Source organism: Pseudophryne corroboree, unplaced genomic scaffold (genome assembly GCF_028390025.1).
Source record: "Pseudophryne corroboree isolate aPseCor3 unplaced genomic scaffold, aPseCor3.hap2 scaffold_662, whole genome shotgun sequence".
Lineage (NCBI taxonomy): Eukaryota > Metazoa > Chordata > Amphibia > Anura > Myobatrachidae > Pseudophryne > Pseudophryne corroboree.
The window spans coordinates 296221-311255 of NW_026970249.1; the positions used below are offsets into that span (position 1 = coordinate 296221).

General features: G+C 54.5%; 1 protein-coding gene across 1 annotated transcript in view; it reads right to left on the minus strand.

The window, feature by feature from the left end:
* Positions 1–15035, minus strand: part of LOC135036847 (arf-GAP with coiled-coil, ANK repeat and PH domain-containing protein 1-like) — a 71540-nt gene that overhangs the window by 24202 nt on the left and 32303 nt on the right. Inside the window, exon 4 of the mRNA XM_063954487.1 lies at positions 7134–7183. Coding sequence (XP_063810557.1) covers positions 7134–7183 — 50 coding nt within the window. The remainder of the gene's footprint in view (positions 1–7133; positions 7184–15035) is intronic.

Genomic DNA, 15035 nt, shown 5'->3' on the forward strand with positions numbered 1-15035 from the left:
CCTGCTCATCCTACAGACCCAGCGCACTCCCCTGCTCATCCTACAGACACAGCGCACTCCCCGGCGTATCCTACAGACACAGCACACGCATCTGCTTGTCCTACAGACACAGCGCACTCCCCTGCTCATGCTACAGACACAGCGCACTCCCCTGCTCATCCTACACACACAGCGCACTCCCCTGCTCATCCTACAGACACAGCGCACTCCCCTGCTTATCCTACAGACACAGCGCACTCCCCTGCTCATCCTACAGACACAGCGCACTCCCCTGCTCATCCTACACACACAGCGCACTCCCCTGCTCATCCTACAGACACAGCGCACTCCCCTGCTCATCCAACAGACACAGCGCACTCCCCTACTCATCCAACAGACACAGCGCACTCCCCTGCTTATCCTACAGACACAGCGCACTCCCCGGCTTATCCTACACACACAGCGCACTCCCCGACTTATCCTACAGACACAGCGCACTCCCCTGCTCATCCTACAGACACAGCGTACACCCCTGCTTATCCTACAGACACAGCGCACTCCCCTGCTTATCCTACAGACACAGCGCACTCCCCGGCTTATCCTACAGACACAGCGCACTCCCCTGCTTATCCTACAGACCCAGCAAACTCCCCTGCCTATCCTACAGACACAGCGCACTCCCCTGCTTATCCTACAGACCCAGCAAACTCCCCTGCCTATCCTACAGACACAGCGCACTCCCCTGCTTATCCTAGAGACACAGCGCACTCCCCGGCTTATCCTACAGACACAGCGCACTCCCCTGCTTATCCTACAGACACAGCGCACTCCCCTGCTTATCCTACAGACACAGCGCACTCCCCTGCTTATCCTACAGACACAGCGCACTCCCCTGCTTGTCCTACAGACACAGCGCACTCCCCTGCTTGTCCTACAGACACAGCGCACTCCCCTGCTTGTCCTACAGACACAGCGCACTCCCCTGCTTATCCTACAGACACAGCGCACTCCCCTGCTCATCCTACAGACCCAGCGCACTCCCCTGCTCATCCTACAGACCCAGAGCACTCCCCTGCTCATCCTACAGACCCAGCGCACTCCCCTGCTCATCCTACAGACCCAGCGCACTCCCCTGCTCATCCTACAGACCCAGCGCACTCCCCTGCTCATCCTACAGACACAGCGCACTCCCCTGCTCATCCTACAGACACAGCGCACTCCCCTGCTCATCCTACAGACACAGCGCACTCCCCTGCTCATCCTACAGACACAGCGCACTCCCCTGCTTATCCTACAGTGCGCTCATCCTACAGACACAGCGCACTCCCCTGCTCATCCTACAGACACAGCGCACTCCCCTGCTCATCCTACAGACACAGTGCACTCCCCTGCTTATCCTACAGACACAGCGCACTCCCCTGCTCATCCTACAGACACAGCGCACTCCCCTACTTACCCTACAGACACAGCGCACTCCCCTGCTTATCCTACAGACACAGCGCACTCCCCTGCTTATCCTACAGACACAGCGCACTCCCCTGCTTATCCTACAGACACAGCGCACTCCCCTGCTTATCCTACAGACACAGCGCACTCCCCTGCTTATCCTACAGACCCAGCGCACTCCCCTGCTCATCCTACAGACACAGCGCACTCCCCTGCTTATCCTACAGACACAGCGCTCTACCCTGCTTATCCTACAGACACAGCGCACTCCCCTGCTTATCCTACAGACACAGCGCACTCCCCTGCTTATCCTAGAGACACAGCGCACTCCCCTGCTTATCCTAGAGACACAGCGCACTCCCCTGCTTATTCTACAGACACAGCGCACTCCCCTGCTTATCCTACAGACACAGCGCACTCCCCTACTTATCCTACAGACACAGCGCACTCCCCTGCTCATCCTACAGACCCAGCGCACTCCCCTGCTCATCCTACAGACACAGCGCACTCCCCGGCGTATCCTACAGACACAGCACACGCATCTGCTTGTCCTACAGACACAGCGCACTCCCCTGCTCATCCTACAGACACAGCGCACTCCCCTGCTCATCCTACACACACAGCGCACTCCCCTGCTTATCCTACAGACACAACGCACTCCCCTGCTTATCCTACAGACACAGCGCACTCCCCTGCTCATCCTACAGACACAGCGCACTCCCCTGCTCATCCTACACACACAGCGCACTCCCCTGCTCATCCTACAGACACAGCGCACTCCCCTACTCATCCAACAGACACAACGCACTCCCCGGCTTATCCTACAGACACAGCGCACTCCCCTGCTCATCCTACAGACACAGCGTACACCCCTGCTTATCCTACAGACACAGCGCACTCCCCTGCTTATCCTACAGACACAGCGCACTCCCCTGGTTATCCTACAGACACAGCGCACTCCCCGGCTTATCCTACAGACACAGCGCACTCCCCTGCTTATCCTACAGACACAGCGCACTCCCCTGCTTATCCTACAGACCCAGCAAACTCCCCTGCCTATCCTACAGACACAGCGCACTCCCCTGCTTATCCTACAGACACAGCGCACTCCCCGGCTTATCCTACAGACACAGCGCACTCCCCTGCTTATCCTACAGACACAGCGCACTCCCCTGCTTATCCTACAGACACAGCGCACTCCCCTGCTCATCCTACAGACACAGCGTACACCCCTGCTCATCCTACAGACACAGCGTACACCCCTGCTTATCCTACAGACACAGCGCACTCCCCTGCGTATCCTACAGACACAGCGCACTCCCCTGCTTATCCTACAGACACAGCGCACTCCCCTGGTTATCCTACAGACACAGCGCACTCCCCGGCTTATCCTACAGACACAGCGCACTCCCCTGCTTATCCTACAGACACCGCACTCCCCTGCTTATCCTACAGACCCAGCAAACTCCCCTGCCTATCCTACAGACACAGCGCACTCCCCTGCTTATCCTAGAGACACAGCACACTCCCCGGCTTATCCTACAGACACAGCGCACTCCCCTGCTTATCCTACAGACACAGCGCACTCCCCTGCTTATCCTACAGACACAGCGCACTCCCCTGCTTATCCTACAGACACAGCGCACTCCCCTGCTTGTCCTACAGACACAGCGCACTCCCCTGCTCATCCTACAGACACAGCGCACTCCCCTGCTCATCCTACACACACAGCGCACTCCCCTGCTTATCCTACAGACACAGCGCACTCCCCTGCTTATCCTACAGACACAGCGCACTCCCCTGCTCATCCTACACACACAGCGCACTCCCCTGCTCATCCTACACACACAGCGCACTCCCCTGCTCATCCTACAGACACAGCGCACTCCCCTACTCATCCAACAGACACAGCGCACTCCCCGGCTTATCCTACAGACACAGCGCACTCCCCGGCTTATCCTACACACACAGCGCACTCACCTGCTTATCCTACAGACACAGCGCACTCACCTGCTTATCCTACAGACACAGCGCACTCCCCTGCTTATCCTACCGACACAGCGCACTCCCCTGCTTATCCTACAGACACAGCGCACTCCCCTGCTTATCCTACAGACACAGCGTACTCCCCTGCTCATCCTACAGACACAGCTCACTCCCCTGCTCATCCTACAGACACAGCGCACTCCCCTGCTCATCCTACAGACCCAGCGCACTCCCCTGCTCATCCTACAGACACAGCGCACTCCCCTGCTCATCCTACAGACCCAGCGCACTCCCCTGCTCATCCTACAGACACAGCGCACTCCCCTGCTCATCCTACAGACACAGCGCACTCCCCTGCTCATCCTACAGACACAGCGCACTCCCCTGCTTATCCTACAGACCCAGCGCACTCCCCTGCTTATCCTACAGACCCAGCGCACTCCCCTGCTCATCCTACAGACACAGCGCACTCCCCTGCTTATCCTACAGTGCGCTCATCCTACAGACACAGCGCACTCCCCTGCTCATCCTACAGACACAGCGCACTCCCCTGCTCATCCTACAGACACAGCGCACTCCCCTGCTTATCCTACAGACACAGCACACTCCCCTGCTCATCCTACAGACACAGCGCACTCCCCTACTTATCCTACAGACACAGCGCACTCCCCTGCTTATCCTACAGACACAGCGCACTCCACTGCTCATCCTACAGACACAGCGCACTCCCCTGCTCATCCTACAGACACAGCGCACTCCCCTGCTCATCCTACAGACACAGTGCACTCCCCTGCTCATCCTACAGACACAGCGCACTCCCCTGCTTATCCTACAGACACAGCGCACTCCCCTGCTTATCCTACAGACACAGCGCACTCCCCTGCTTATCCTACAGACACAGCGCACTCCCCTGCTCATCCTACAGACACAGCGCACTCCCCGGCTTATACTACACACACAGTGCACTCCCCTGCTTATCCTACAGACAGAGCACACTCCCCTACTTATCCTACAGACACAGCTTACTCCCCTGCTCATCCTACAGACACAGCGCACTCCCCTGCTTATCCTACAGACACAGCGCACTCCCCTGCTTATCCTACATACAGAGCACACTCCCCTGCTCATCCTACAGACACAGCTCACTCCCCTGCTCATCCTACAGACACAGCGCACTCCCCTGCTCATCCTACACACACAGCTCACTCCCCTGCTCATCCTACAGACACAGCGCACTCCCCTGCTCATCCTACAGACACAGCGCACTCCCCTGCTCATCCTACAGACACAGCGCACTCCCCTGCTCATCCTACAGACACAGCGCACTCCCCTGCTTATCCTACAGACACAGCGCACTCCCCTGCTTATCCTACAGACACAGCGCACTCTCCTGCTTATCCTACAGACAGCGCACTCCCCGGCTCATCTTACAGACAGCGCACTCCCCTGCTCATCCTACAGACACAGCGCACTCTCCTGCTCATCCTACAGACACAGCGCACTCCCCTGCTTATCCTACAGACACAGCGCACTTCCCTGCTTATCCTACAGACACAGCGCACTCTCCTGCTTATCCTACAGACAGCGCACTCCCCGGCTCATCTTACAGACAGCGCACTCCCCTGCTCATCCTACAGACACAGCGCACTCCCCTGCTCATCCTACAGACACAGCGCACTCCCCTGCTCATCCTACAGACACAGCGCACTCCCCTGCTCATCCTACAGACACAGCGCACTCCCCTGCTCATCCTACAGACACAGCGCACTCCCCGGCTCATCCTACAGACACAGCGCACTCCCCGGCTCATCCTACAGACACAGCGCACTCCCCTGCTTAGCCTACAGACACAGCGCACTCCCCTGCTCATCCTACAGACACAGCGCACTCCCCTGCTCATCCTACAGACACAGCGCACTCCCTTGCTCATCCTACAGACACAGCGCACTCCCCTGCTCATCCTACAGACACAGCGCACTCCCCTGCTCATCCTACAGACACAGCGCACTCCCCTGCTTATCCTACAGACACAGCGCACTCCCCTGCTTATCCTAAAGACACAGCACACTCCCCTGCTTATCCTACAGACACAGCGCACTCCCCTGCTTATCCTACAGACACAGCGCACTCCCCTGCTTATCCTACAGACACAGCGCACTCCCCTGCTCATCCTACAGACACAGCGCACTCCCCTGCTCATCCTACAGACACAGCGCACTCCCCTGCTCATCCTACAGACACAGCGCACTCCCCTGCTCATCCTACAGACACAACGCACTCCCCTACTTATCCTACAGACACAGCGCACTCCCCTGCTTATCCTACAGACACAGCGCACTCCCCGGCTTATCCTACAGACACAGCGCACTCCCCTGCTCATCCTACAGACACAGCGCACTCCCCTGCTCATCCTACAGACACAGCGCACTCCCCTGCTCATCCTACAGACACAGCGCACTCCCCTGCTTATCCTACAGACACAGCGCACTCCCCTGCTTATCTTACAGACACAGCGCACTCCCCTGCTTATCTTACAGACACAGCGCACTCCCCTGCTTATCTTACAGACACAGCGCACTCCCCTGCTTATCCTACAGACACAGCTCACTCCCCTGCTTATCCTACAGACACAGCGCACTCCCCTGCTTATCCTACAGACACAGCGCACTCCCCTGCTCATCCTACAGACACAGCGCACTCCCCTGCTCATCCTACAGATACAGCGCACCCCCCTGCTTATCCTACAGATGTACCGCACTCCCCTGCTTATCCTACAGATGTACCGCACTCCCCGGCTTATCCTACAGACACAGCGCACTCCCCTGCTCATCCTACAGACACAGCGCACTCCCCTGCTCATCCTACAGACACAGCGCACTCCCCTGCTCATCCTACAGACACAGCGCACTCCCCTGCTCATCCTACAGACACAGCGCACTCCCTTGCTCATCCTACAGACACAGCACACTCCCCTGCTCATCCTACAGACACAGCGCACTCCCCTGCTTATCCTACAGACACAGCGCACTCCCCTGCTTATCCTACAGACACAGCGCACTCCCCTGCTTATCCTACAGACACAGCGCACTCCCCTGCTTATCCTACAGACACAGCGCACTCCCCTGCTTATCCTACAGACACAGCACACTCCCCTGCTCATCCTACAGACACAGCGCACTCCCCTGCTCATCCTACAGACACAGCGCACTCCCCTGCTTATCCTACAGACACAGCGCACTCCCCTGCTCATCCTACAGGCACAGCGCACTTCCCTGCTCATCCTACAGGCACAGCGCACTCCCCTGCTCATCCTACAGACACAGCGCACTCCCCTGCTCATCCTACAGACACAGCACACTCAGCTGCTCATCCTACGGACACAGCGCACTCCCCTGCTTATCCTACAGACACAGCGCACTCCCCTGCTTATCCTACAGACACAGCGCACTCCCCTGCTTATCCTACAGACACAGCGCACTCCCCTGCTTATCCTACAGACACAGCGCACTCCCCTGCTCATCCTACAGACACAGCGCACTCCCCTGCTTATCCTACTGACACAGCGCACTCCCCTGCTTATCCTACAGACACAGCGCACTCCCCTGCTTATCCTACAGACACAGCGCACTCCCCTGCTTATCCTACAGACACAGCGCACTCCCCAGCTTATCCTACACACACAGCGCACTCCCCTGCTTATCCTACAGACACAGCGCACTCACCTGCTTGGCCAAGAGCAATATCTGCCTCCCTCATCTTCACCAATCTCAGCCTGGAAAGGAAAAGTAAAATGTAATTTTTAATTTAGCGCCTCAGATTTATTCTTGTTATCAGTCATTACTAATCCTAAGTGGTGCTCCAGACAATCAGCTCATAACTGTCATATGTTTGAAACTTGACAGGAGCTGATTGGCTGGAGCACCATTTAAGATTAGTAGTGATAACAAGAATACCATTGTAAATTCTGCCCCTTTAGGTGTCATGTTGCACATCTGGGGTGAGTAGGTCCGTGTTGATTGATAGCTATGTAACATTACAAGGATATTTTCTGTAATTTTATGTTACATCTAAGCATCTTAATATTGAAGTATCATTCGGAAGCCATGGAAAGTGATAACGTATTTACTTCCTAAAGCAATAAAGGAGAAATGGGCCATATATGGAAGGGGCCTCTGTACAGTACCACACAGGAAAGATGCCTCTGTACAGTACCACAAAGGGAAGGGGTCTCTGTACAGTACCACACAGGAAAGATGCCTCTGTACAGTACCACAAAGGAAAGGGGTCTCTGTACAGTACCACACCGGAAAGGGGCCTCTGTACAGTACCACACAGGAAAGGGGTCTCTGTACAGTACCACACAGGGAAGGGGTCTCTACAGTACCACACAGGGAAGGGGCCTTTGTACAGTACCACACAGGGAAGGGGCCTCTGTACAGTACCACACAGAGAAGGGGCCTCTGCACACTACCACACAGGAAAGGGGCCTCTGCGCAGTACCACACATGGAAGGGGCCTCTGCGCAGTGCCACACAGGGAAGGGGCCTGTGCGCATTGCCACACAGGAAAGGGGCCACTTTACAGTACCACACAGAGAAGGGGCCTCTTTACAGTACCACACAGAGAAGGGGCCTCTGCGCGATACCACACAGGGAAGGGGCCTCTGCGAGGTACCACACAGGGAAGGGGCCTCTGCGCGGTACCACACAGGGAAGGGGCCTCTGCGCGGTACCACACAGGGAAGGGGCCTCTGCGCGGTACCACACAGGGAAGGGGCCTCTGTGCGGTACCACACAGGGAAGGGGCCTCTGCGCGGTACCACACAGGGAAGGGGCCTCTGCGCGGTACCACACAGGGAAGGGGCCTCTGCGCGGTACCACACAGGGAAGGGGCCTCTGCGCGGTACCACACAGGGAAGGGGCCTCTGCGCAGTACCACACAGGGAAGGGGCCTCTGCGCAGTACCACACAGGGAAGGGGCCTCTGCGCGGTACCACACAGGGAAGGGGCCTCTGCGCGGTACCACACAGGGAAGGGGTCTCTGCGCAGTACCACACAGGGAAGGGGCCTCTGCGCGGTACCACACAGGGAAGGGGCCTCTGCGCGGTACCACACAGGGAAGGGGCCTCTGCGCGGTACCACACAGGGAAGGGGCCTCTGCGCGGTACCACACAGGGAAGGGGCCTCTGCGCGGTACCACACAGGGAAGGGACCTCTGCGCAGTACCACACAGGGAAGGGGCCTCTGTGCAGTACCACACAGGGAAGGGGCCTCTGCGCAGTACCACACAGGGAAGGGGCCTCTGTACACTACCACACAGAGAAGGGGCCTCTGTACACTACCACACAGGCAACGGGCCTCTGTACAGTACCACACAGGGAAGGAGACTCTGTACAGTACCACACAGGGAAGGGGCCTCTGTACAGTACCACACAGGGAAGGGGCCTATGCAACACGCACAGGGAAGGGTCCTCTGTACAGTACAACACAGATAAGGGTCCTATGTACAGTGCGACACAGGGAAGAGGCCTCTGTACAGTACCACACATGGAAGGGGCATCTGTACAGTACCACACAGGTAAGGAGACTATATAGTACGACACAGGGAAGGGGCCTCTGTACAGTACAACACAGGTAAGGAGACTCTGTACAGTACCACACAGGGAAGGGGCCTCTGTACAGTACCACACAGGGAAGGGTCCTCTATACAGTACCACACAGGTAAGGAAACTACAGTACGACACAGGAAAGGGGCCTCTGCGCAGTACCACACAGGGAAGGGGCCTCTGCACAGTACCACACAGGGAAGGGGCTTCTGTACAGTACCACACAGGGAGGGGGCCTCTGTACAGTACCACACAGGGAAAGGGCATCTGTACAGTACCACACAGGAAAGGGGCCTCTGTACAGTACCACACAGGGAAAGGGCATCTGTACAGTACCACACAGGAAAGGGGCCTCTGTACAGTACTACACAGGAATTGGGCCTCTGTACAGTACAACACAGGTAAGGAGACTCTGTACAGTGTGACATAGGGAAGGTGCTCTGTACAGTACGACACAGGTAAGGAGACTCTGTACAGTATGACAGGGAAGGGGCCTCTGTACAGTACCACACAGGGAAGGGGCATCTGTACAGTACCACACAGGGAAGGAGACTCTGTACAGTATGACACAGGGAAGGGGCCTATGTACAGTAAAACACACACAGGGAAGGATCCTCTGTACAGTACCACACAGGGAAGGGTCCTCTACAGTACAACACAGATAAGGGGCCTCTGTACAGTACGACACAGGGAAGAGGCCTCTGTACAGTACCACACATGGAAGGGGCCTCTGTACAGTACGGCACAGGTAAGGAGACTATAGTACGACACAGGGAAGGGGGCTCTGTACAGTACAACACAGGTAAGGAGACTCTGTACAGTACCACACAGGGAAGGGGCCTCTGTACAGTACCACACAGGGAAGGATCCTCTGTACAGTACCACACAGGGAAGGGTCCTCTGTACAGTACAACACAGATAAGGGGCCTCTGTACAGTACGACACAGGGAAGAGGCCTCTGTACAGTACCACACATGGAAGGGGCCTCTGTACAGTACGGCACAGGTAAGGAAACTCTATAGTACGACACAGGGAAGGGGCCTCTGTACAGTACAACACAGGTAAGGAGACTCTGTACAGTACGACACAGGGAAGAGGCCTCTGTACAGTACCACACATGGAAGGGGCCTCTGTACAGTACGGCACAGGTAAGGAGACTCTATAGTACGACACAGGGAAGGGTCCTCTATACAGTACCACACAGGTAAGCAGACTATAGTACGACACAGGAAAGGGGCCTCTGCACAGTACCACACAGGGAGGGCGCCTCTGTACAGTACCACACAGGGAAGGGGCATCTGTACACTTACCACACAGGGATTGGGCCTCTGTACAGTACAACACAGGTAAGGAGACTCTGTACAGTGTGACATAGGGAAGGTGCTCTGCACAGTACCACACTGGGAAGGGGCTTCTGTACAGTACCACACATGGAAGGGTCCTCTGTACAGTACGACACAGGTAAGGAGACTCTATAGTACGACACAGGGAAGGGGCCTCTGTACAGTACAACACAGGTAAGGAGACTCTGTACAGTACCACACAGGTAAGGAGACTATAGTATGACACAGGAAAGGGGCCTCTGTGCAGTACCACACAGGGAAGGGGCCTCTGTACAGTACAACACAGGTAAGGAGACTCTGTACAGTACGACACAGGGAAGAGGCCTCTGTACAGTACCACACATGGAAGGGGCCTCTGTACAGTACGGCACAGGTAAGGAGACTCTATAGTACGACACAGGGAAGGGTCCTCTATACAGTACCACACAGGTAAGCAGACTATAGTACGACACAGGAAAGGGGCCTCTGCACAGTACCACACAGGGAGGGCGCCTCTGTACAGTACCACACAGGGAAGGGGCATCTGTACACTTACCACACAGGGATTGGGCCTCTGTACAGTACAACACAGGTAAGGAGACTCTGTACAGTGTGACATAGGGAAGGTGCTCTGCACAGTACCACACTGGGAAGGGGCTTCTGTACAGTACCACACATGGAAGGGTCCTCTGTACAGTACGACACAGGTAAGGAGACTCTATAGTACGACACAGGGAAGGGGCCTCTGTACAGTACAACACAGGTAAGGAGACTCTGTACAGTACCACACAGGTAAGGAGACTATAGTATGACACAGGAAAGGGGCCTCTGTGCAGTACCACACAGGGAAGGGGCCTCTGTACAGTACAACACAGGTAAGGAGACTCTGTACAGTACCACACAGGTAAGGAGACTATAGTATGACACAGGAAAGGGGCCTCTGTGCAGTACCACACAGGGAATGGGCCTCTGCACAGTACCACACAGGGAAGGGGCTTCTGCACAGTACCACACAGGGAAGGGGCTTCTGTACAGTACCACACAGGGAAGGGGCATCTGTATAGTACCACACAGGAAAGGGGCCTCTGTACAGTACCACACAGGGATTGGGCCTCTGTACAGTACAACACAGGTAAGGAGACTCTGTACAGTGTGACATAGGGAAGTTGCTCTGTACAGTACGACACAGGGAAGGAGCCTCTGTATAGTACCGTACAGTATGACACAGGGAAGGAACCTCTGTACAGTGCCACACAGGGAAGGGGCTTCTTACAGTACGACACAGGGAAGGGTCCTCTGTACAGTACGATGCAGGGAAGGGGCCTCTGTGCAGTACGACGCAGGGAAGGGGCCTCTCTACAGTACGACATGGGGAAGGGGCCTCTGTACAGTACGACATGGGGAAGGGTCCTCTGTACAGTACGACACGGGGAAGGGGTCTCTGCACAGTACGACACTGGGAAGGGGCCTCTGTACAGTATCACACAGGGAAGGGACCTCTGTACAGTACCCCACAAATGAAAGGGGCCTCTGTACAGTACCACACAGGGAAGGGGCCTCTGTACAGTACCCCACAAATGAAAGGGGCCTCTGTACAGTACCACACAGGGAAGGGGCCTCTGTACAGTACCACACAGGGAAGGGACCTCTCCAGGATCTATAGGTTACTGATATGTCATATAGGACACTCAGGCTGGTGCTCACATTACCAGAGACCATGTATCTAGGATCTATAGGATACTGATATGTCATATATAGGGGACTCATGCCGGTTCTCACATTACCGGAGCCCATGTATCCCGGATCTATAGGTTTCTGATATGTCATAAATAGCGGACTCATGCCGGTGCTCACATTACCGAAGCCCATGTATCCAGGATCTATAGGTTACTGATATGTCATATATAGGGGCATCATGCTGGTGCTCACATTACCGGAGACTATCCAGGATCTATAGGTTACTGATATATTATATATAGGGGACTCAGGCCGGTGCTCACATTACCAGAGACCACGTATACAGGCTCTATAGGTCACTGATACATCATATATAGAGGACTCAGTCCAGTGCTCTCATTACTGGAGAATATGTATCCAGGATCTATAGGTTACTAATTGTCACGATCCTGACTGTAGTTTTCATATTTGGTGACTTACCTCTGCCATCTCTGTCCTGGATCCTGCATCTTTCTATTCACTGGGATAAAGAGCTTGCCAATACCATGAGTTTCCTGAGTTCTCTGCCTGGAAGGTAATAGTTAACGAGCTCTACCTGTGGTGGTCTTCTGTGTGAGTCTGAATTCAGCAATCTGAAGTTTAGGCCTAAAAGTCGGGAGACTGAGTTGGAAACTGTGCCAGTTTCTCGTGTCACACACAGCTCTGTGTGAGCTTTGAAGCTGAGCTCCCTAAAGGTAACCCTTGTACTTCAGTTCCTGTAAAAACTCTGTTCCTTTGCTACCCAGTTTGGATTACGTTTGTGTTACCATTGATATCCAGTATTTCTACAGTTCATCTTAAAGGCACAGTTGCAGTATTCCATAGTTTCATCTTAAAGGCACAGTTGCAGTATTCCATAGTTTCATCTTAAAGGCACAGTTGCAGTATTCCATAGTTTCATCTTAAAGGCACAGTTGCAGTATTCCATAGTTTCATCTTAAAGGCACAGTTGCAGTATTCCACAGTCTCAACTGAAAACCACAGCTGCAGTATTCTACCGTCACAGCCGCAGGGTTCTTCAGCCTCGTCCCAAAGTCACAGCCACAGTCATCATTCTACTTTCAGTTGCGTTTCCAGTTAAATCCGGTACCAGCCTGGATTACAGTTGTGTCCCAGTCTCACCGGTAACCAGCCCGGTTCTCAGTCTCACCAATAACCAGTCCGTCTTACTATCTTGCCAGTAACCTTGAGTACATAAGCACCTACTCCTGTGACACTATATCCAGTACAGTCTCACCTATACATTCATCATCCTGCTATCAAAGTCCCTGGTGATCCAGTGGTCAGGTTACGGCTTCCTCTGCCGAGGCCCGGGTTCGATCCCCGGTCAGGGATTGCTCCTTCTTCTCACTGATTCCTACAGACCAGCCTAATATACACATAGTCCTCCAGTTGCCCGCATAGACTTCACTGACACGAGTTCACAAAACCTCAGTCATGACAGTAGGAACTGGCCACATGGACCCGGCTGAAAGTGTTTGTCTGACGCAGGACCTCCTAAGCAATATTGCAGGACGCTTGGAGGGTTTGGAGTCGACTCAGCATCAATTGCCACAGTGTCTGCAGTGGAATTCGTTCTCCAGAGATTCTCTGACTTTCTGCACTAAGACTCCTGACCAACTGCAGATTTTCTTCCAGATGTTATTACAGTTACAAGAACTTTTGTCTAGTATTCTTTCTGTGATGCCTGATCTCTTCAGGAATACTACCAACGTTGTTGATCCTGTTTTGTCCCATCCAGTTAATAGAGTCTCTTCCTCTGTGCAAAGAAAAGTTGTTCATCAGAGCTATCCACGGCCCAAGCTCTCTGAAGCTGAACGTCAGCGGCGTAAGGAGCTACACCTCTGTCTTTACTGTGGAAATTCCGGTCATTTTGTTAAAGACTGCATTCTTCGTAAGCCAGGGAATGGTGACAAATCTCAGTATCATAGCGCTCATGTCTACAAGTCATCCACAGTAGCCGATCCTGCTACTGCTGATGGGGGTGTCAAGAAGGCTACTCTGAAAGAGACTCAAATTTCTGACTGGGGTCCAGTGATTAAAAGACATTATCCCAAGTTGGGTGTCCAGAGAAGAATGTTCAAGCCATTTAGAGTCACAGAGGAGTCCGTGTCTACATCCCAAGGAGGGGCATCCGTGTCTTCAGCCCAAGGAGGGGTGTCCGTGTCTTCAGCCCAAGGAGGGGCGTCCGTGTCTTCAGCCCCAGGAGGGGGTTCAGAGCATCCAGCCCCAGGAGGGGGTTCAGAGCGTCCAGCCCCAGGAGGGGTTTCCGAGTGTGCAGCCCAAGGAGGGTTATCCAATGTTCAAGCTCTAGTAGGGGCATATGAATCTTCTACTCAAAAAGGAGTATCTGATCTGTTAACCCCAGGAGGGGTGCTGGAAATAACAACCCTGAGAGAGGTGTCTGATTCGTCAACCCCAGGAGGGGTCACCACAGTTTCAGCCCCAAGGGAAGTATCCAGAGTCAAGTTCCCAGATGGAAATTTTTGTGCTACAGATGCAGTTATGAACTCCTGTTTGCCATCCTCAGAGTGCACTACCCTGTTGGTATACAACAAGGTGCAGGTCCAGGATGGGCCATATAAACACTTGGATTTTACTCACTCCGGTTCCAGACGAAATCTGCCTCCTTCGGGCCCAATTGATTCTAATTTCTCTGGACTCAATCTGATTCTGTCCGTAGGTCCAGGGATTCCTCAGGTCCTAGCTGTTACAAGTTTGTCCGGACTCAATCTGGTCCCGCCCATATGTCCGGTTCAGTCTCCTCCGGTCTCAGCCGGTTCAAGTTCATCCGGACTCAATCTGGTCGCGTCCATATGTCCGGTTCAGTCCGTCCTGGTTCCAGCTGGTCCAGCAGCAATACTCCAGGACCAACCTGGTCAGTCTCCTTTGGTTTCAGACAATTCAAGTATCCTCGGATCCAATCCGGTCCTACTCGTCCAGCCAACGATTTATCCAGTTTCAGTCAATTCAAGCTCATC